Source organism: Gekko japonicus, unplaced genomic scaffold (genome assembly GCF_001447785.1).
Source record: "Gekko japonicus isolate JY-2015 unplaced genomic scaffold, Gekko_japonicus_V1.1 scaffold3410, whole genome shotgun sequence".
Taxonomy (NCBI): domain Eukaryota; kingdom Metazoa; phylum Chordata; class Lepidosauria; order Squamata; family Gekkonidae; genus Gekko; species Gekko japonicus.
Genome location: NW_015162580.1, coordinates 63,655 through 87,646, shown reverse-complemented (window position 1 = coordinate 87,646; position 23,992 = coordinate 63,655). Strand labels below are relative to the sequence as shown.

The 23,992-nt window shown below is 43.9% G+C and overlaps 1 protein-coding gene across 1 annotated transcript in view; it reads right to left on the bottom strand.

Annotated features, from left to right (window-relative positions):
* JAKMIP2 (janus kinase and microtubule interacting protein 2) overlaps positions 1-23,388 on the bottom strand; it is a 72,386-nt gene extending 48,998 nt beyond the window's left edge. The window contains exons 1-4 of the mRNA XM_015406450.1: positions 23,260-23,388; positions 8,007-8,504; positions 2,413-2,622; positions 1,153-1,251 (exon numbers count right to left, since the gene is read on the bottom strand). Coding sequence (XP_015261936.1) covers positions 1,153-1,251; positions 2,413-2,622; positions 8,007-8,504; positions 23,260-23,388 — 936 coding nt within the window. The remainder of the gene's footprint in view (positions 1-1,152; positions 1,252-2,412; positions 2,623-8,006; positions 8,505-23,259) is intronic.
* Between the last annotated feature and the right edge of the window lie 604 nt (positions 23,389-23,992).

Sequence of the window (23,992 nt, the reverse complement as noted above, 5' to 3'; positions counted from 1 at the left end):
AAGTGGAGTGGTAATGCATGAGTGTGTGTGTGTGTGTGTGTGTGTGTGTGAGAGAGAGAGAGAGAGAGAGAGAGAGAGAGAGAGAGAGAGAGAATGGCTGTTTAAGAGCACTGGAGGACATTTGAAATAGGCGTAACAGTTTATAGCACATACAATTCTTCCTCTTGTTTGTAGGTTTCTGTATCATTTCAAAAGTTTGCAAAACTTATTTTACCAGAGGTAACACTGGAACAAAGTATATGTGTGGGTAAACTATGTGATGCCTATCTCAAAACACTTTCACCTCTCTTAAAAAGAATGCTCTTTTCCCAGCCTTCATTACAGCAATCTCCTCAAAACATTTGAAAGACAATCCAAGCAAAAGTAAGTGAATATGTATCTAAGTACAAAGGAGAGCAAGTTAAGCAATCTACAAATGGAATCTACCTTGGAGTGAAAGGAGGTTTCATGACCATCCTCACCATGCATCCCATAGCAAGGAAGAGAGAATAATCTCCACTCCAGTTTCTACTAACTGAAGCCTGGAGTAGATAAGCTTTTCACTGTTGTTTCAAGAATCATGCACTTCAAGAAGCATGCACTTCTCCTCCCTCTTTCCAACCCATGCTGTGGGGGTAGTGAACTGAGAACTTTGCTTCTTCCTTCCTTCTAGGAGAAATGGGAAGCCATGTGAATCATCCAGTAGCAATTACATTGTGATTGGCAGAGTACTATAAATATGGGAAGGAGAGGGGATAAATTAAGGAAATAGAAGATCTAGGGGGTAAAGCAGAGCTGCCATACTCACTGTTAGAAGTACTACCAGCCACTACTTTTCCAAACACAAGAGCAATTGATATTATGACTAAATGTGCCTGACCAGTTACTGAGGATGAGGTTCACATTAATTAAGATAGTAGAAAAACTGTTGACATTGTGTGGGTCTTGCTCAAACGAAAAACAGTAGTAGAACATTCACCACCCTCTTCTAAAATGAAAAAGTAGACTTGCTTCATAGCCCTTAACTTTTAAATCCAGCAATGCCAGAATGAGGATGAAACATGAGCCATTGGCACTGGGATTTTTAATTCAATCATTCTACTTCATGAAGACTTTCTCTTCATGGCCACATAGCATCCCAGACCCCTTTCTACAAATGCTAAGGACACACACCAGTTCATTCCGCTCATCTACAAGCAGTGTGTTCCTATCCTCGAGTTTCCGTATTGTAGCGTTGAGCTCTGCCATCCTCTTCTGGTTTCTGCGTAGATCCTGTGAAAGAAAGGTTGCATTCATTACATACAAGCGCTGTATATAAGTGAAAATATATATCACATTTTTTTCTGGAATTGAGGCATTTAAATGTTATAGCCTTGGGATTCACTTTGCTGTGGATTCATTCCACAGTGCGAATGTAATGTTTAAAGACTGGGATTGAGCCCAGTGAGTTCCTTCCATGAGAAGTCTTTTTCTGATGTTGGAAGACTCCTCTCATAGTGGAAAGAAGTAACTGGATCCAACCCCTTGTGGGTGGGGGTGACTATTATGAGGTCGTAATCAATGTTCCCTCTAAGCTGTGGAGTCTTGTGAGCAAAACATCTACTTTGTGAGTTACTGGCATTAAAGTTGTGAGCAAGCGATCTGGCTACTGCATAAATTAGTTTGCTCTGGAGCCGTCCTTCCTGAGCGAAGAGAAAAATGCGTGAGCCGGAGGCTAAAAAACTGTGAGCTAGCTCACACTAACTCAGCTTAGAGGGAACACTGGTCGTAATACAAAATTATTCTCTCTGATCCCAGCTGGGTGATAATTTATGCAAATTTATGGGTGAAAACTTGTGCTTGCCCAGGAAACTTAACTGTTAAAGTCATGTTGTGGGAAAAAGATGCTTCCATAGCACAGCTGTAAGTTTTTAAAGGTACCATGACCAATGCTCCCTCTAAGCTGTGGAGTCTTGTGAGCAGAAATTCTACTTTTGTGAGCTACGGGCATTCAAGTTGTGAGCCAGCGATTTGGCTGCTGCTTGAATCAGTTTGCTCTGGAGCCCACCTTCCTGAGCTGAGACAAAAATGTGTGTGCCGGAGGCTAAGAAACTCTGAGCTAGCTCACACTAACTCAGCTTAGAGGGAACACTGACCATGACAATTTTCTGGAGCTAAACACCACCACAAAGGATTTTCCATAAAAATTTCCCACTTACGCCAGAGCACCGGGATGGCCAGTAGGAATTTAAAAGGTTTTGGAGATAGCACCTGGATTTAGGTATAAAATCAACCTTTAGTAATTTGTAGGATTAAAATTACCACAAGAGGGTGCAGATTATATATCACGGATGGATGCTTTCCTCGTAAAAGCAGGAAAATGATGCAATAAGTGATCTAAGCAGATCCTATCAAAGCCCTGGTGTTGGTAATGAAATGGAAAATGCTTCTTACAGGACTGCTGCAGTGTTCGGAGCCATCTCCAGCTCTGCCTGGGATCTCTCTTTTGGGACTGCTCATGTTACATTCAGCCTCCTTTACTAAGAAGAGTTGCTCATCCAAAGCCTCTTTCTGCAACTGAAGCTTCTGAACATATCCAGTCTGGGTCTCCAGTTCTTTTTCCAAGGAAAAGATTATTCTGTCTTTTGCTTTGATCTCATCCATCTGAATTAAGATACATAAAGACAATGTTCTTTCATGAGCACAGCAGCAAATGGATGAACTTTACACTGTTGATGAGCTGAACACCCTGCTTTTTTGTTCATTCATTCAGGCAGTTTCCACTTCATAAAACTCAGAAGCACAGAACACCCCATTTCACCTTTAAAAAACTACTTAAAATTCAAACACAGATTTTTATCTATGTTTAAGATTTGCCTTCCTATTTATTCATCCCCTAAAGTTGCTCTCTGTTTATGGCAAACATCCTGAGTTCCCTGACAGGCAGAAAATCAGCAGTTAAAATTGTCCCTATCATATAGCTTGCATTGATAGAATGTGCACTTGTCATAAAATACTGGGCCACAAAGTGAAGCCAAATATCAATAATATATAGATAGGTAAGAAAGAGCTAAAGCTCAGAAAAGCTTTTCTTTTGGTGGCATGCTGGTTTGGTCTTGCTTTCACATTTGGAACATGCTGATGGGAAACCACCTGTCACCTTGTACCTTCTATATTTCATTTCATTTTTTGCTTGTAATGTTTCATGTAACTGTAAACAATCCATAATAAACTATTTCTCCCATTCTAATTCTTTGCCAATACTCTGTTCACCTACCTACCCGTGTGATTAAGATAGCAGAATAAGACCAAAATTCTTTTGCTCTATTTATACAAGGAAAGTCAAAGTGAGGTGAAGGGGCCGTGGTGGCTCAGAGCTTAAGACACTGAGCTGCAGACTGGAAGGTCTGTAGTTCGGCAGTTCGAGACCCTAGTGCCACATGATGGAGTGAGCTTCTGTCTCTGACCCCAGCTCCAACCAACCTAGCAGTTTGAAAGCAAGAAATCACAAGTAGATAAATAGGTACCGCTTTGGTGGGAAGGTAACAGCATTCTGTATGCTTCGGCGTTTCGTCATGCTGGCCACATGACCACAGAAACATCTTCGGACAGCACTGGCTCTTTGCCTTGGAAACAAAGATGAGCACTGCCCCCTAGAGTCGGATTTTACTAGCTTTTGAGCAAGGGAAACCTTACTAATGAATAAGTGAGGTTGTAGAACTTAGTAGTTCATACAAATTTCATAGGATGGGTCAGCTCAGGGCAATCACACAGCAGTTCAGAGAAAAGGTTTAGGCAAAAAGAAATTTTGACAACTCAACACAAATAAACAGTACCCATGGTGGGTGGGTGGGGACATAGAATGGACCACCAGGTAATATTTTAATGTGTGGTACAGGTAACTCATTTCAGCCATTTTTTTAAATGAACACATTCTGGTGTTTTCTGCATACTTAAGTCTGGATGATGTAGGCTAATCAGTTAATCACAGAAATTGCTAGAGCTGATTCAACCTGCTCTTCGGCTGTTATGAAAGGAAGGGGCCCTTTTGAACAGCCAGAAAGGCTACTCTGGGGATTAGGGGGACCTGCATGGACAGAAGTAATGTGGGATGGGGACTGTAATAAGGAAGGGTTGGATCCAACCCACTGTTTCTGGACAGAGAGAATTTGTGACTCTAATATTTGACTATCAAAACCAACAAGTACTTTTACTAGGCAAGGTTCACCAGGTTTTGCACACTAAACACACAAGTTGGCATGTTCTGCTCAAGTATCCAGTGTAGCTCTGCTGATCTACACCTGTATTGATTCATACTAGATGAGGCTGGTGATGGTCCATACTTTTGCTGGCTCAGAGGAGACCTCATCAAACTCTGCTAAGGCAGAAAAAAATCAAACCTATAATTTGTCTTAATTAGTCTATAGTATTTACTATAATCCCTGCCTAAAATTTCAGGCACAGCCGGGGCTCCCTCCCCCCCTTTTTTTAAAAAAAAAGAGGTGCCAGAACTTTCAAGAGGAAAATGAAGTTTTCAATCTGTATACTGAAAACTCATGAACTTTTAAACACGTTGTCAAAGAGGTTCCGGAACACCATTCTGGTGTGTTCCCCCAGAAAAAAGCCCTGTCAACTCATTTCAGAAGAACCCAGGAACAATATCAGCTACAACTGGTTGACAGCAACTTTTTACAAGTTCCAGAAGTTTAAATTAAATCTGTTCTTAAAACCAAGTTCTCTCAATGTGAGTCTTGAAAACGCAAAGGCCAGTATAAACCAAATAACAGCAGTCACCCAGCAATCCAGCAATGCTGGACTGGCCAAATACTCAGGGAGGAGAAATATTAACTTAATTTGAAAAAGGAATACATTAGTAATTTGTCCAAAATAGTAATAATGTAGATACTGAATTCAAAACCACCATTCAGATTCTGCCACATGCTGCATCTCCAGAAAACTTAACAAGAGTTGCTTTAATAAAAGTGAAATAAGGCACACGAGCAAGTTGCTGCTCTTGTTTACAGTGGTGCCAGGTTGATTTAATGTGCTTTCAGAGCATGATTCAAAGATCTGGCTTTGTATATCGCTTCCAAAAATTTTAATTTACGCACAAGTTATCAAGGTCAATCCTGGGGTCTGCATCAGTGCCCCTTCCTGGTATACTCTGTAGTATGTGTACACATGCACACCCCACACACAAAGTGAGAGGCTGGCACTGGCTGTGCTATTTCTTCCTAGAGCTCTGTTTGTCATTGAGCCTCTTGTAGAGCCACAGGAGAAGTATCTGTTGATTTTAAAAGAATCATCATGCAAGTTGGGGTTTTTTTTTTGCGGGAAGAGTTTGAATGGGCTGTGCATTCAGGCACGTTCCTCCATCCACATTCTGCCCCAAGTAGACAACTACTTGTATGTTTTAATTTGTTAGCCACCTTGGTGACCCTTGTGTGGGCAGAAAGGCAGGATGTACATTTTGTAAAATAAATAAAGAAACCATATGCAGCTGTATTAAGGGTGAAAAAAACTTGGCTGTCTGTGCAATGAGTTCCTCCCACAGCTGCCCCACCATGAACAGTTTTGCAAAGGTTGTGGAAAAGGGAAGATGTTTCCCATGGTGTGATCAAATGTTCATATAACCTGCCTCCTGTTTCTGCTTCACAACCTTCTCCTCTTCATACTTAAAATATTAGCAAGTACTGGAAAAACAGGATACAAGGACAGATATAGTCACTTACAGGTCATGGCTATACTTTTTCCAGTTGCCGTAATAAACAGAAATGTCTCTAAGTACACCTCCTCTTGTTTTACAGCATCTTTCCCCCAGGCAGTTGTGAACCCAAGTGCTGCACAGATCTTTTCCCCAATGGGAAGGTGTGAACCCAAATGCATGAACTACATGGAAGCGACAATGGCTTGTGTGAATCAGTCACTGTGTTTGTTCATAATGCCTAACAACATGAAACATTAATTGGTATTATGTATCACTAGGAGTAATGCCCGTTGTGGGAAGAAATACAACGAGATCTAGCTCCAGGTGAGTGTCCCAACTGTGGCTGGTGGGGCGGCAGAGAGAAGCGGAAAATGGAGGGAGGCAAGCCATGTTTCTTTCCTTCTGCTTAGCTATAAGGCAGGGCTGTCTCAAGTCATTTTGCTGCCCCAAGTGGGTAGAATGGGAGGACAGCCTCATGGTAACAGATATGGTTCTCTCCACCTCTGACTTATTTTTTGAGGGGGAGGGGGGTGTTATGCAGTGGCAGCTAAGGTAGAAAAGCACCTCCTCCTGTGCCATGTTTTCTGGGTTCCAAGGGTCTGGAAAGTAGTTCCATAGCTGAGGTTGCCAACTCTGGGTTGGGCGAAGTTTTCACCCTTAGTACAGCTGCATATGGTTTCTCCAAAATCAGTTCGCTTTCTGATCTGTCATTCAGAGGGTCTCCCTATCCACTGGCTGCTTTGCCTGAGTCCTGCCTCCAACATTCTAAACAGTTTGCTTTTCCTCTCCCCCCATAGCCAGTCAGAACACAGAGGTCATTTGCATATGTGGCCTGATTCGCCTGTAGATTTGAGGGGTAGAGCCTGGGGATGGCAGGATTTGGGGTGGGGAGGGACCTCAGTAGGGTATAATGTCATAGAATCCACTTGAGAGAGCCAGTTTGGTGTAGTGGTTAAGTGTGTGGACTCTAATCTGGGAGAACCAGGTTTGATTCCCCACTCCTCCACTTGCACCTGCTGATGTGACCTTGGGTCAGTCACAAGCTCTGGCACTGTGTCAGAGTTCTCTCAGCCCCACCCACCTCACAGGGTGTCTGTTGTGGGGAGGGGAAGGGAAAGGAGTTTGTAAGCCGCTCTGAGACACCTTTGGGTAGTGAAGGGCGGGGTATAAATCCAATCTCCTCCTCCTCCTCCTCCTCCAAAACAGCCATTGTCTCCAGGAGAACTGATCTTGGTCATCTGGACATCAGTTTTAATAGCTGGAGATCTCCAGGTGCCGCCTGGAGGTTGGCTTATGTTAATTTGGGGCTATGCAATCACAGCTAAGGTAGAAAAGCACCTCCTCCAGTGCCATGTTTTCTGGGTTCCAAGGGTCTGGAAAGTGGTACCATAGCCGATTACATGGTTGCCAACTCTGGGTGGGAACATACCTGTAGATTTGAGGGGTAGAGCCTGGGGAGGGCAGGGTTTGGGGTGGGGAGGGACCTCAGCAGGGTATAATGCTATAGAATCCACTGCCCAAAGCATTGTCTCCAGGAGAACTGATCTTGATCATCTGGACATCAGTTTTAATAGCTGAAGCCCTGACTGCTATGTTACATTAGCTAACATACAGAGGCCATCTCAGCAGGATATAAGGACACAGAGTCCACCATTTTCTCCAGGGGAACTGATCTCAGCCATCTGGAAAACAGTTATAATTCTGAGTGATCTTCAGCCCTCACCTGGAGATTTGCAACCATGGTTTCCCCCAACAGACACTAAGGGGAAATTTATTTTACCTCAGAACATCAACAGCAAACTGTTTAGAATGTTAGAGGGAAAGGGCAGTGAGGCCGCATATGCAAACGACCTCTGTTTTCCGAGGCAAAGGCGAATCAGGCCACATATGCAAATGACCTCTGTGTTCTTCCTGGCTGTGGGGGGGAGAGGAATAGCAAACTGTTTAGAATGTTGGAGGCAGGACTCAGACAAAGCAGCCAGTGGATAGGGAGACCCTCTGAATGACAGATCAGAGAGCGAACTGATTTTGGAGCGTGTTGGAATGTTCAGGGGAGTCCATGACCAAAATAGAATTATATATACCGGAGGATTAGCTAACTTTGCCAATCAGTTCTGACAAACTGCAGAAGAAGAACTCTGTATTCCTAACAACTTTGATCAACATGGTATGTATGTGTTTTTGGTGTATGGACAGGAAAGGACAGGTGCACCTCAAACTATGCCAGTTTGATTTCCCATCTACTACATTTTTTAGCTTGTACCATGTGATAACCAAATATTCATAACACATTATGCACAGTGCCTTTACAAGCCACTTGTCATCCCAATAGGTTACTAACCAGCCTGCGAATATCCCTTTCACTCTCCCATTTGATCTTAGAGATAGCTTCCTGATGGGACTGGTGCTCACTTCGAAGATCACCAGCTTTGATCTTATCAGCCTGGATCATGTTGTTAAGAGCTTCGTCCACCTGTTTCTTGGCAGACTTCAGTTCAGTGATTTCCTGCAAAAGCTTAAGGCGCTCAGAGTCAAACTGTTTCCTGGCCTCTTCACGAGCCTCAATAGTCAGTGCTGTCCGTACTTTGTCACTGCTCCCTTCCCGCAAGGCATACAGTGCCGATTTAAGCCTCTGGATTTCACTGTCTCTAATTTTCATTGTCCGTGCCATTTCCTGCTCATGCTGTTTGATCAGATTTTCCCGCACTGCCTGTAACTCCTTCATCTTCTCCTCGTGGAGCTTTGCTTTCAGTTCAGTGATCTGCACTGTCTGCTTACGCTGCTCCAGCTCCCGGATCCGCTTTGTTTCTTGGGTTTTCTCCCTTTCAAGTCTATTTACCTATGGAGCAAGAAAATAAAAGATAGAGGAGCTAGGTGTTACAAATCCACAACAAGAATAGAGTGCTTATTCAAGCTACTGCTGCACAGATTTTACAGTGCTAATTTGCAATTGTCATACCAAATAAGATACTTGTAGTTGTTGAAGACTAAGACTTGTCCCCAAATGTGCCTCAGACTTGAGCAAGTTTGAAAACTTAGCCTTAGCTAAGAAGGCAAACTCTAAACATCTTACCAAAAATGTACAAGTTTACTTTGGAAAATACCTGAATTCTATTCACTGTCAATTACAGAGGTAAAGTTAGGTGGGATTTCTTTGCATTTTGTGAGTTAAATTTGTTGTTTTCAATGTAGCCATTAAATGAAAATATGAGAGAGAGAGAGAGAGAGAGAGAGAGAGAGAGAGAGAGAGAGAGAGAGAGAGAGAGAGACCTTTAATGGCATAGTAGTACAATTTAAAAAAACATATACACGTACTAAAAGTCTCCACCAAACAGAACCTATTTGAAATTAATAAAAAGGAGAGAAAAAGGTAAATCTAAGTATTACAGTCTCTAATCCTTAACTTCCATACATATAATAGGAACTCAGCGACAACTGCAGTAATTAAGTGTTGTGGACTGTTAGGCTTTGGGTCAGCCTACAGATTTGGATTCCATTTATTATTGGCAAGGTTACGGCTGGGTTCCCCCTCCACTGGTACAAAACTTAAGAATGAAGGACTTTTGCCATGCAAACTATTTGCTAAGTGGTTAAGAGAAGTGGACTCTAATCTGAAGAAATGGGATCGATTCCTTACTCCTCCACTTCAAGCCAGCTAGGTGACCTTGGGGAAATCACAGCTTTCTCTCAGCCTAAAAATAAGCATAGCTTACTGCCTAGTGGTTCCAAAAAGAATTACAGCTTCAGGCTGCCAGATAATCCTTAGGGATCTCCTGGCTATTCTACACACCATGACATATGATGATTTGTTTTGTCTATAAAATCTCCTTACGGCAAACTATAGGTGTAAACCAAAAACCTTTTTCACACTCTTCCTTCCAAACATGGATTCTTCACTCTAGGGCTACATTCAGACACCATCACAAGCTGACATTAAGCAAGAATATGCACAAACCCTGCATGCTACCATGCTCCTGTGCACATCTCACTCCTCCTGCCCACCCCCTTCTTCTACAGAGCACGGTGAAGGGTATAACATATGAATGCAGGTGCAGAAGTTAACAGGATCTAGTTTTCCTCATACAAGTGGGATTCTAAACTTAGACTACCAATCATGGTTTGGAATCCCAGTTTGGAGCAAAAAACCCAGCTCCAGTGAGCACATTCATACATCAAAAGTAACTGGATTTAGAATTTAATTAGGATTCCTTTATTACCCTTATGTGAGAAGGGAGAGGGAAAGCACAGCAGCAAGCTGTATTTGTGCATACCCCCACTTATCAGTTTGTTGTGATGTCCCACTAAAGCCTTATTTAATTCCTATTTGAATTTTGGAAGGCAGACAGCCAACCATAGTTTGTGGTGCACACACAATGACATATTACAGTTTACAGCAAAAATTGAAGAGTTCAGTTTTTGATTTGCATGTAAAAATGAGGGAACCCAAAGATCCCCCAGACTAGCTCCTGTAATGATGAGCATTGACTTATCATTACATTTGACACACACCAGTGCTTTGAAGATACTACTGGACTCACGTTGTATACCACTTCTTTGTCAGTTTACCATAGAATAAGATAATATACAGGCTTATTTTGAAAAGGAATGTATAGCTTTCAGCAATCCTTATTTTGGAAATGGAGATTCACAGAGTGGAAGCTAAACATCATGACTTCACAGAGGATACCCCCTCTCTGTCAGGTTCCACAGCCAAAAACTGAGTACATGCTTATTAGAAAGGTTATACTTCATTGCAGAGCTATAGATGCATTAACAAAGTCACTGTTAAGAATGGCAACGTTCCTACAAGCATAATGGGATATAGGGTATTCGTATACACCCCCCCCTTTCCATAGGCCAATTAGCCTGACTCCCGTGCGTGGGAGAAAGGATCCCAGGCCGTTAGAGGCCGCAGCTGGGAACCGAAAGCGCTCCCACGGTTCCATGCATCCCAGACACTACACTGGCAACCTGCAAGGTCATTGATAAGACAGCATTACAGAAGCAAAAGGAAAGAAGCAGCATCTGGCCCACAGATCAAGAGAATGGATCCCTCCCCATCATGGCAGCATAGCTGTCACTCTCCCTCCATTATGCAGGCTGTTTTTGAAGAATACAGTGATATTATGGCATTTGACTTCTGCTCTCAGAAGACTTCAGAACAGTTGTGCCATTCTCTTTACTGTTTACTGGGTGGTCTGGCAGTCTGGTTAATTTAGCTTTCTTTCCTCTATCGGCCATCACACAGATGCATAAATCAATGTGTCTGTACAAGATTTGCTATTTGCTTTACAGGTGTCTTGGTGTCAGTGTAAACCTATTTCAGGTGGAAGTACTGCAAATGTGCTTTTATATTTTTAAGAATAAGAGTCTGATGTAGCCATCTCCATCTCTGGCTTAATAGAGCAGTATGCTATAGAAAAATTGATGTTATTATGCCTGAGACCAATAGGTACAAGACCTAATCTTCCAGAGATTTAGATAAATCCCTTTTAACTTTTAGTTACCAGGCCTCCCCCCTCCCCCCACAATAGTTTCGCTATTAAATGCAAAGATTATGGGGAAGAGAATTTAAAGTCAATTTTTAAACTTCCACCTGTCTGTAATAGAGTCTCAAGGCCACTTTACCCATAATAATTTTTTATATTGATGAAACTTCAGTGTAGCAAAACTATCCATATATGGTCACACATAAACACATGAAGCTGCCTTATACTGAGTCAGGAAGAAGAAGAAGAGGAGGAGGAGGAGGAGGAGAGATTGGATTTGTACCTTGCCCTTCACTCAGAGTCTCACAGCAGCTTACAACTGCCTTCACTTCCTCTCCTCACAGCAGACAGCTGGTGAGGTAGGTGGGGCTGAGAGAGCTCTGAGAGAACTGCTCATGAGAGAACAGCTCTGAGAGAACTGTGACTGACCAAAGGCCACTCAGCTGGCTGCATGAGGAGGAGTGGGGAATCAAACCCGGTTCTCCCAGATAGAGTCTGCCGCTCTTAACCACTACACCAACTGCTTTGATTGTAGGAAAGGCCGGATATACATCTCTTCAATATTAATAAATAATCCTTTTAAAAGAAAAAGTGAAACAAAACCCAAGATTGTAGCCTTTTGCAGCTGTAAGGATTGGGAACATGTAGGCAATGCCCGATGAAAGAGGAGAGGAGCACCTAAGCAGGATTTCCAATGGTTAATCATGGGGCTTCATTTACATACAGCTAGATTTGAGTCCAGGGGTGCGGTCAGATGGCGTGCTGAGAGCAGGTTAAACTGCTCCAGTTCTGACCGGATTATATTTGATCTGGATAATCGCGATCACACTTACCTCTCTTATCCCGCCTCACCGCGCAGTTACGTCGCTCCCTGGTGTCTACACCACCGACGCGCAGGAGCGTGTGTCGGTGGGTTTTTAATTTTTTCCCCTCAGTTTGCACATGCGCATAGGTGCTCATCCGTAGAATGGGAGGGGGCGAAACTACCATGGTGCATGCACAGACTTCCCTTTAAACGTTTGACCCAAAAATGGCCTCCATGAGATCCCGAACTCATCTAAACTCTAAAACAAATGACGGTTTAAATGTCGGGTTTCAAAACACGGTAGCAGAGCTCCGCTTATGGGCGCACTGCCAATGCTAAAAAAAAAATGGTGGGCGAAAAGCGGAAGCCTCGGGCAGCTTTCGAGCGGGGAGGGGGTTTAAGTGGCTTGACACCGGAGGAGTGATCACACAGGGGGGAAATACGGCTTTAAACGAGAGAGCTGAGAAAACACCACTTTGGGACCTGGTAACAAAATACTCCGGGTTAAAGCGGTTTTGAGCCAGAAACCAACAGCTGAAGCCCTGACTGCTATGTCACATTGGCTGTCATACAGGGGCCATCTCAGCAGGATATAAGGACACAGAGTCCACCATTTTCTCCAGGGGAACTGATCTCTGCCATCTGGAAAGCAGTTGTAATTCTGAGTGATCTTCAGCCCTCACCTGGAAATTGGCAACAATGGTTTCTCCCAACAGGCACTAAGGGGAAATGTAATTTACCTCAAAACACATTTTACCAGAACAGCAACAGCAAACTGTTTAGAATGTTAGAGGGAAAGGCCAATGAGGCTGCATATGCAAATGACCTCTGTGTTCCGAGGCAAAGGCGAATCAGGCCACATATGGAAATGACCTCTGTGTTCTGACTGGCTATGGGGGGGAGAGGAACAGCAAACTGTTTAGAATGTTGGAGGCAGGACTCAGGCAACACAGCCAGTGGATAGGGAGACCCTCTGAATGACAGAGCACGGAGTCACCTGATTTGGAAGCGTGTTGGAATATTCAGGGGAGTCCATGACCAAAACAGAATTATATATGAGAGATAAAACTTATTTCCACCATTTTGCCATTATTTCTATGGTCCTACTGGCCTTGCCTACTCATATTATAAGCTAAATTTGGCCCCAACCAGATTTTTGGGGTTATTCATTACTGTTCTCCAGCTCCATTTAATTATTGTGGAAGAGCAGTAAAAGTCATTATTCATATTATAGTACCAAGAATGTACCTGGCACTTTTCTAGGGTTGCCCACAGGCCTGAAGTAAAATGTCCTGTCCCTTTAACAGAAGCTTAATGTGTGGAAATGGGCAGCTGAAGTTTGGGCATGGAAGTAAATAACATCACCTCGTAAATAATAACCCATTAAGCCTCTATTAAAATGACAAGAATGCCCCCCCCCTGCAATTGGTAAATCTTCACTTTTCTGTTCAGTAAGCATAAAAGAGACAAGCCCCTTCTCCCAGGAGCATGCAGTTTAATTCTTGTAACACGGGATTGCAAGGGAAGAGGCAAGGGTAATAGGGGATGAATATGAGCCAATGTAATCACTCAGATTAGGTTTTGAAATAGAAAACTCTACCCCTGCTCACTTTTGCAGTCATGGTGGAGTTGCCAATTCCAGGTTGGGACATTCCTGGAGATTTGGGGGTAGAGCCTGGGGACACAGAGGTTTGAGGAGGGGAGGGAGTTCAGCCAAGGACATGATGTGATACAGTCCACCCTCCCAAAGAACTGGCATTTTCTCTGGGGGAACTGATATGTAGTTTGGAGATCAGTTGTAATTCCAGGAGATCTCCAAGCCCCACCTGGAGTCTGGCAATCCTAAATCAGAGACCACACAAATCCTACTTGTCTCTTCTAGGTGAAAAGCCAGGTTTGAACTATGCTCGCACCCATGCCAATTAGTTATAATCAGGGGTCATTTCATAGAAAAAGAGCTACAGGAGCTCATTAGCATACATAATAAGCTATTAGCATAGTAGCTCATTAGCATATGTCACGCCCCCTGACATCACCGGAAGTGATGTCAGAAGGGGAAGCAAAAAGGGGGAGGAGGCATCTTCAAAAGCCTCCCCTTCCCTTCCCCAGCTGCAGCGCGACTCCAGAGAGAAGGGGTTTAATCTTTAAACCCCTTCTCTCTTTGCTTCCCCTCCCCCCAGGGCCAGTACCAGTTATTTTTGCACACTAGGCGAGTCTACCTTCTGGCGCCACCTCCCTGTGAATCCACCAGTTTTCAAACATAAATGCATTTTAGGAAGAATGAAAAACACAACATTTGAAATTGCTAATTTCTTTTTTTTTTAATTGTGAGAACAAGTAATATAATCTCTGATTTTCTCTCTCAAACAGAAAAACAGAACACACAGCATTTTGAAAAATCCTGTTAATTGTGATGCTGAAATTTAAGTCTCTTTTATGTTCTTCTTTTAAGATATATAATAAATTTTCCTTCTGTATTTTTGCTAATTACCTGCCCTTTCTAACAATTCTAACTCCTTGTTAACTCGGAGTTGTATATGCAGACACCGTAAAACATCAGTCATGTGGGACCCCCCCACACAACACAGTTGAAAAGAACAAGAGTCCAGTAGAGTCCAGACTAACAAAATTTGTGGCAGGGTATGAGCTTTCGTGATTTTATTAGTCTTTATGGTGCTACTGGACTCTTACTCTTTTCTACTGCTACAGACAGACTAACACAACTACCCGTCTTGATCCCCCTCCACACAATACAGTAACTGCAGACCTTAAAATCAGAACACCACATATGAGCCCACTTTATACCTAACCAGACCACTACTCTGACTGAAAGCCAACTCTCCAGGGTCTCAGGTTCAGATCTACCCAGACTTTCCAACTGGAAACACCAAGCATTGAACCTTAAACCGTCAGCATGTAAAGCTCATTCTCTACCACTGAGCCATACACACTTCCCAACACCACAACCTCCCTCTGCAGCCAAAAGTCCATTTCTGCAGTTGCCAGGCTTGCAACCGGCTTTCGAGTGAGTCAGGCGGGGAGGAATGCGGGGCGAGAGCTGGGATTGGCCAAGGGGGAAATTTCTCTCCAAATCAGAAAGAGGGACTCTGCATTGTGTCAGTAGTCACTGGGCAGATCTGCTGCCGGCAGCTTGGGTGCAGGTTTCGAAGTGGAAGAGAAAATTGGCTCCAAACTTGGCTTTGGATCCCCCCCCATAACTCCGATGAAGGAGGTCAATATATATGGGGGCTTGCCATAGGTGATGCAAATGGCATGGCTGGCATGGGAAGTGTAACCCGATCTGACCAACAGCTTCATTGCAGCTCAACAAATTTTATAAAAGAAATCAACCCCGTAACCAGATCACACAAGAAATTTCACCCACGGGGCCAGCACATCTCTCTCCATCTCATCCAAAAAACATAACGAGTAAGCTGCCTTGAATTCTGCGAAGGAGGAAAGCTGCTAATAAATGTTTTAAATAAATAAATCAAACTTAGGCAAGCAAACCAATAAACGTGTGTGTGTGTGTAACTATTCCTGCTAAGAAGAAAGCAAGTGGGAGGTCCATTCAGCCCCATCTGGCTCTGCATATCTTACCTGCAGCTGAAGCCGCTTCATTCGGTTTCCAGCACGGTGACTCAGCCGCGCTGGGAAAGACCCTCAGTGGGACCTGCTGGGCTGGGACCGAGACCTGTGGGACTGGGAGACGGGTGGGCAGGCGGGCGGGGAGGCCCAGCAGGGGCCCGGGTGCTTTAGCCAGGCTGGAATCATGTAGGACTGAGAGACGGGTGGGCAGCCCAGGGGCCCGAGAAGGCACTGGGTGCTTTAGCTGGGCCAGGAACCATGTGGGACCTGGAGGCGGGTGGGCAGGGGCAGCAGGCTACAGGCGAGTGGGTGCTGGAGGCCCAGGGGCATGGGCAACAGGATCCTTTCGCCACCGGCGGCCGGCCACTGCCCTGTGGCCTTGCTGCTCCAATGGCAGCATCGCCACTCTCAACTTACTCAAGGTCCGCATGTGTCCTGTCCTAGTCTTTCGTGTGTGGAGCGGCAAACTGCTCTGCGGAGGTGGTAGGGCCCATGCCACATGGAGTCCTTTGGGTGGCAAGGGCAAGAAGACGACTGACACATGCTCCCTAGTGCTCTCCATAGAATAGAATGGAGAAATCGCGCTTTAACTTTAAACCCCTTCTCTCTGGAGTTGCACCGCTGCTGCAGCGCAATCTCTCCACTGTATTCTATGAGGCCATAGAATACAATGGAGAGATTGCGCCTCTGCTGCGGCACGACTCTAGATAGAAGGAGCTTGGGGGCGGGGATCTGGGGGTGGGGCTTGCCGCCACTCCCATTTGTGCCCACTCCTGGGTGCCCGGAGCGGTGCTCCGTTGCGCTCCAGCCCCAAACAACCACTGGTTATAATAATTTTTAGCATTTTTAGCACTCTAGTAGTCATTGCTATACAAATTAAAGATTCAGCAGTACCATGCTAAGAACACTTCCCTCTGAGTAAGGCCCATTGAACAGACCTCTGAGCAGACGTGTTTGGGATTGCCAATTTGGTGTAGTGGTTAGAAGCATGGACTGTAATCTGGGAGAACCAGGTTTGATTCCCCACTCCTTCATGTGCAGCTGATGGTGTGACCTTGGGTCAGTCACAAGTTCTCTCAGAGCTGTTCTTTCACAAGCAGTTCTCAAAACCGCTCTCTCAGCCCCACCTACTTCACAGGGCGTCTGTTGTGGGAAGGGGAAGGGGAAGGAGATTGCAAGCCACTCTGAGACTCCTTTGGGTAGTGAAGGGCGGGGTATAAATCCGATTGTTTCTCTCTCTCCCTTCTTCTTCTTCTTCTCTAAGGGACCACAGCAGTGAATCATCCATTGCAGTTATCTCTCATGAGATGCTGCCCTCAGCTTTATCACTGCAAACCCTTAGCAAATCACTTTGGCTGGGAGGCTGCCGTTCTTCCGCTCTTTGCTCTCTGTGATATTTGCTTTGAAAGTGTTTTGTGGACTACAGAGGTGTTATTAACAGAGATCAGAAGACCCCATCAGCTAGTCTTTGTTGCAGGTCATGAAACCGAAGAGCACTCTCTTTCTCTCTTTTCAAAGGAAACCAAAGCAAATCCTGAAGATCTTGCTGTATTTCCCTTAACATTCCCTCACCCCACTCCTCCTAAAACCTGAAATGGCACCATCTTATGTGTAGCACTTGCCTGCCTTAAAAACATTTTTGGCTCTTTCTTGTTAACAATACTGCCTAAATAGCTGCAGTAAACCACATTATGCAGACTGAAATATACTGGGTTCGACACATGAGTAGTGATCAGCTCATGCTTTATTCAGTGATTTAGCTCAACTATAAGACAACTTCAGCAGGGCCAAAGCCCTGTTTATAATCCCATCAAACGGCACACCCCAAATAACCCACTCCCAACAATAGGCTATTTACACACTAACTGCATCCCGATAGGTGGCTGCCAGGATCCTGCTGGTCTATTGTATTTTCCCCTCAAGCTCCCCTTCTTTCTGGCAGCCCTGAGTTGCAGGGAAACTGTGTCAATACACCACACAGACAAACAGCTAAAGAGGGTGATGAGGCAATTGCCCCCCCAGTCGGAATAACGAGAAAGATAACAGTTTGGAAGTAAACAAGGGCCACTTTATTAACTATTTAACATAACATTGTGGCAAGGGACCTTGTAAGCGAGCACGGAACAGGCAAGGCAGATGTCACTCCCTGACCAACCTCCTTGCCCTTTTAACGGGAGGGTCACCCAGCTCCAGTCTTGAGCCAGTGCTCTGGCTTGTGACCGGCAACCCAGCAAACTGGTTGCCACCTAGGAGCACCTACCCCTGAAGCCTGACAACTTGCAGAGAGGAGCCTTGCCCTAAGAGGTTTCCAGAGGTGATCACCATTCCCCACCCTGGACCAAAGGCAGTTCCTGATGACCCCCTGTTCCCCAACGGGAAATTGCCGTAAGGTGCTCACTGGTTCCGGTTTCTTGCCCGCACAAACCTGCTAAGTGACCAACATATTTAGATGTCCACAGGGGTCATTTCCTGCAGGAGCACACAGGAGCAGAGCTCCGGCAGTAAAGAGCCTAGGGGGCAGGCACAGGCCATAAGTCCCACCCCCTGCTCCCAGCAGACCTCAGTCAGAGCAAAAAGCAGCCAGGTAAGTTGCAGAGCCCCCCCCCCCAGTCAAAAACAGACCAAGTTTTATTCAGGTACAAGCTCCTCCTCCTATGCCAAGACAGATCTGCACGTCTCCCCCCCCAATAGCTAGCAATCCAAAACAGTCCAATGGAGCCTGAGCAGTGGGTGTTGCCTTCTGACACACTTCTGGTGATGTCAGGGGGTGTGGCATATGCAAATAAGTTATGCTAATATGTTATGCTAATGAGCCCCTGCACCTCTTTTTCTACGAAATGACCCCTGGATGTCGACCACCACAACCAGCTATTCAATCTGCTGCTCTCAGTGCAAGGTAGGCAAAAACACCTCCACCCTTTCAGCCAATCCTGGGTAGATGCGAAAAATTCCTACCTGGCCCCAATAGGCGGCCAGCAGTATCCTACACTAAGAACGGGGCAGGAGGGTGGGCGAGAACGACTTCCAACTGCCTGGGTGGGAGCAGAGCCCGGATGTCTAACAGGGCCAGCTCTGCCCCCTGCCCCCGTCACGACGCGTTGCGTCATGGTGACTGTTGCTGCCCCAGTCTCCTCCGGGGTGGCAAAACAGCCCCCGGCATCCAGTGGCGTTGCCGGGAGTCCGGTAACTCCATTGTCAGGGCAAACCCTCTTATCTTCCAGGCTTTGGCAACCAGCCCACGGTTCTTAAGGAAAATGATCAGCTGATTTTGTCTGAGTCTAAATCATCAGTACCAAAGATGGAGTGGGAGGCCCTGTCCCTTAAGGTTGTATAAATACAGTGCTAAACAAATGAATTGGAAACAATAGCTGGAATTCTATTCACAGCTACACATGGGTAAGCCCCATTGACTCAAACAGGCTTCCCATATATAACCTGTGGACAGGAATGCAGCCAAGCACCACATTGTTTCCACCTCATTCAAAAATTCTTTTCTCATGTTATAAAATGCTACAAATTAATTACTATCAATCTCCCTGGAGGGTGAAAGGAAGAACCCTCTGGAACACACTGGCCTGTCAGATAATAATGCCATCGAAAAGCCTTTCTTTCACCCCAGCTTTCCTACAATTAAAGAAACGGATTCCCACAGAACAGGGTTGATTGTCCTCTGAGATTAATCATAACCATGATGTATGGACAGCCCAGAATGGTTTTAATGAGGAAAGACTTCATGAAAGCTACAATACTGCTGCTTAGTTCTGGAATCTAGTGGCAGCCTAGATTTGTTGCACCTCAAGCAATGCTTATTGGTGAAAGAGTCGAAGTTGTCAATTACAGCTAGCTGGATAGATTAAGAAAAACCCTCACCATGAAGATCCTTAGGGTCTTGCTGTTGTGGCTGGCCTGCAGTTCAGAATAGCAAGACCAGACCAAACTGCTCATTACAATGGAAATAAACATGATTACAAAATAGAGCATTTGTGGGTTTTTTGTAGTTCATACAGGTCAGGCCTGCACACATACCAAAATAAGCTGGTCAGGTCCTAGGGTGGTAGGATGGACTTCAAACCACAAATGGAGGGACCTTTTCCAAATGTAAAATAATTTTTAAAAAATCCTTGCAAGTAAACACACAGAAAAACTGATTCTAGCTCAACCTACTCCCATTTGTTCTTGTAGGGAATTTATCCTATGTGGGGAATCCTAAATGTTATCTGTCTGTCATCTCAAGACATCTCACAATCACTTTTACCACTTGGTTCTCATCTCATTCTGCATCATGTATAAACTAGGTTATAAGTGAGGGTTGCCAGGTCCTCCCTGGCCACTGGTGGGGAGTGGGATAATCCTTGCTCAAACTTCATACTGGAAGAGGAATAGAAGCATTTCCAAGGGAGAAGCTAGGGATTCCATCTGAACAAAGCAATGAGATAGTCCAGAGAGAGTGAGAGAGTCCAGAATAGTGCTGTTGGTCTTCTGTTCCCAGCCTTGCTGCCATGGACATACCACAAAGAAGAATTCCTGCCAGGATTAGAGGAACTAGGCCAAAATCAACTAGGGCAACGTCACACCATGAGATGGTACTATTCTGTTATCCAATTACTGCTCTTTTGACCATTGTCATGAACAGGAGCACACAATCAGGTAAAACAAACCAGGTAGGTGACTCTTTAAATATGCTGTGGTATATAACTGCTGTCACATATTTGGCCATCTGTACAGTAACTTGGTTTTCTACATCTCTTAATAACCAAGAAATTATCTCACCTAGGGAATCAAAGCCAGCTATAAGTAATGAGAGAATCAAGTTTGATCTTAAATCTGAAAACACAGGACACTCTAATACAATATGGTCAATAGAGTCTATTGGATCTGAACGACAGGTCTCATCCTGAGCTTGTTTCATGCAGAGCATTGCAATGCTATTGCAATCCCTGTTCATGGGCATAGAATAGATCGAGACTGGTGCTATTGTACTGACTTTGGTTAACATGTTTTTGCTGGCCTAGAGATGAATGGAGCTGGCAGAGGGGAATGTAGAATTTGCCTTGCAAGCACAGTTTTTAAATTCCACAGGAAAACTCTCCTGGGGAGAGGGAAATTTGGAGAGCCCAAACTGCAGCAGGAGAAAGGGTTAAACACTCCTTCTACCATTTCTCTACTCTAAATACTCCCTTTCCAGAGCAACTTTACTCTCATAAAATTGCATTTTATATGTTAGTGTAATGTGTAATTAATCCTTGAGCTGCTGCCTGTTGGTCATACAGTGCCCACCATTTCCAATTTAGAAAGGGCACTCCTATTATTTATTATTGTTTGGAACCTCCTCTTCTTTGTTCACAGGTTTTGCAAAATCCATTCTGCTCGGACTTTCCCTTGTCCTATCTGAACCTGACAAATGAACTATCCCCAATAGTGAAGGACGCACATAAGGTATGTCATGTTCTGCATAATTCCCTCTATTGTCTGCAGATGGGTCTCTTTGCTGGACTGCAGTTGCATTTATTTATTTAAAATACTGATGTGCCCATCTTTCTCCCAAGCATCTCAGGACCAAGGCAGGTAACGATGATATGAAAACAATTTGATAAAACAAATATTGAAAAAACATTGAAAATTAAAAATCAATCAAAAACCTCCTTCTGCCCCCACATGCAGACTATTCCCCTTGTCCCCAGGCTCAGAGTGCCCCCAGATCTCTCTAGAATAACTCTCTCTCTTACAGCCTCACCAGAGAGTCAGGAGGGAAGGCATGGGACAGCCCGTGAAAAAGAAAGGTGGTAAATATTGCCTGAGAACCCAACTACATCTGACTTTGGTGATCTATGACTGGAACACCTAACATGTTACCGTGTACTAAAAACCAGCTATGGGGGTGGAGACGTGGATCAGAGCTGGAGAAGGAAGAGGGGTTAATGCTGCCCATACTTTTTTCAAGATACACAAAACCTCCAGGGCTGCTTTTAGCCCCAGTAGGGGGGAAAGATTGACACAATATGTGTACCTATCTTTTTTTCCCTACGAAAGATTTACTAAGTCAGTGTTGGGGATCATTTTCAGTTGTGGACATGTTACAGGGGGAGAGAGACAGCCCTCCCCCCCAGTATCACATCCCAAATCCATACTGCCTCCTCCCCAGCTACTTTTTAGGGCTAAATACACATGGGAATTCCAGTCATGGAACTCCAATAGCACATGGAGTTTAGCCATAATTTAACACAAATAGGCTGGCAACAGGTGATTCCGCCCCACCCAAGACTTGAATGTGGTTTTAAAGTGGGACTGCTGCGAAAGCGAAACTTACAGGATCAACCAGCTCATCGTCTCCAGTTACCAAACCGGAAACAGCCACAGACTTTCCCAAAATGATTGCTGCAGCCCTGCACCCTCTAGTGGACCAGATGATCACTCTCAACCAGAAAATGGATTTGATGTACAAGGAGTTTCAAGATACCTTAGCAAAAACAGAGAAGATAAATAAGAAGCTGAAAAAAGTTGATCTTAAGTCCAAAATGTTTGAACAAAGACTGGAGGTGGTGGAAAAGGATAACATCTCTGAGAATCACCAATTGCTATGTCTCCAAATGGAAAAATCAGCATCCTGAGATTTCAGAACATTTCTGAGCAGAAAGGTGAAAACCTGAAAGAGATTTTAAGCAAAGAACTGCCCCCCGTGGTAGGCTTAACAGCAGAAGTGATACAAAACAACATGGATATAGTATACTGTACATATCCAGAATATATAAAGAAAAATAAGCTGCCCGGGGAAATATTTGTTAAAGTCTCAAAAAGGTCAACAAGAGACTTAATCCTGAAAGTGACAAACGGAACTGTTTTGAAAATCCAAGGAGAACAAACTGAAATTTTAAAAGACATTCCATTTGAGACCAGAAAAAGAAGAAGATAGTACAGAGACCTGGCATGGTTTCTTCAGGAGCACAACACCCCACACAGATGGTTAACCCCAGAAGGGCTTACTTTCAAATTCAATGGCAAAAAAGAAAACAATTGACTCTGTCTTCAAAGAAAAAAAAATTCTTGAGCACCAACAACAAGATAAAGATGGATCTGAGAAACTGGAGGACAACAAGGATGCAGAAAAAGAAGATAAAACTGAGGAAAGTTCTACCAACTCTTTATCGGCTGAATCCTTAGATTTTGAAGCAGAACTAGGGGCTACGGCTCCTAAGCCCCCTAAAAATAAAAAGGATTTTGAAAAGAAATATAGAGGAAGGAAATAAGTAAAATAATGAAACTCTAATGTTCTGATAATTATCAGGAACTAATAATCCTGAACTAAGAAGCATACACTCTAACCAAATTTGTTTGTGAACACTCGCTCAGTCTTCTATGTAACTATTGTATTAACTCTCATGTATTACTATTTTGACAATAGGGAATTGTCCTTACTTTAAACAATTGTATTAACAATGTCTTGCTACTCATAGTTTTAGTTTGTTCCCATCCCCAAACCCTATAGGTGTGTATGTAGTTTAGAAAAGCAATAAAAATGTTTTTTTTTTAAAAAAAGAAAGAATAAGCCAAACACTTTTTAAAAATTTACTCTGGTGTAAGTTAGGAGTAAACTGCATGAATAGATATGGTCTGTCTACACCAGAAGAAGGGATGAAATGCATCGTTCATTAATTATTTGTCCTGCAATCCCCTTTTAAAATCATCTGCTCCCTTACTGCCAATTCTTCACTCACCTTAGATTTCTCCTGATGAAGCTCAATTTGAATGTCTGTTAGTTTGGTCCTGAGATCTTCATTGGCAGCTTGTAAGGACATAATGAGTGCCTCAGGCTTTTCAGCCTTGCTGCGTCCTTTTTTTGACATGGCTGCTGGCTACTGTGATTCTGTGTGAGAGAGACCGTGTTCAAATTGGAACAGCCATTTTTTATTTCTTTCCATCCAAGTTGTCTCAGCACTCACTGTGTGACATTACTCAAGATTCTCTCATCTGCTCCTTTGGAAGTCCTATAATAAATAAGATGGCAAAACATGAGTTAGAGAAATCAATGAGTGTATAGCAAGATGAAAAAGAGACACTAATAAGAAACACCAGGGCACAAAATTCTTGAATATGTTTCACAAACATTATTTCAGGGACTAATCCAAAGATACAAAATCCTCAGTCAGATGTTTTCTGGGAGTTCTCTGTTCAGAATTTAATTCTCAAGCATATGCATGGAAACTTGGCCAATGAGACTTTGTCATTTACTTAAGGGTCATGAGATCTCATTCCTCAGTTTCAACTGTGTTACATTTAGTGTTCAAATGCATATGAATCTGTGATTTCAAGATTCTATAGGGATGCTCTAGGCTGATCCTGTATTGAGGAGGGGGTTGGACTAGATGGCCTGTATGGCCCCTCCCAACTCTGTGATTCTATGATAATAATTATAATGGCTTGGTTATACATTAAAATAGATCTGTGATC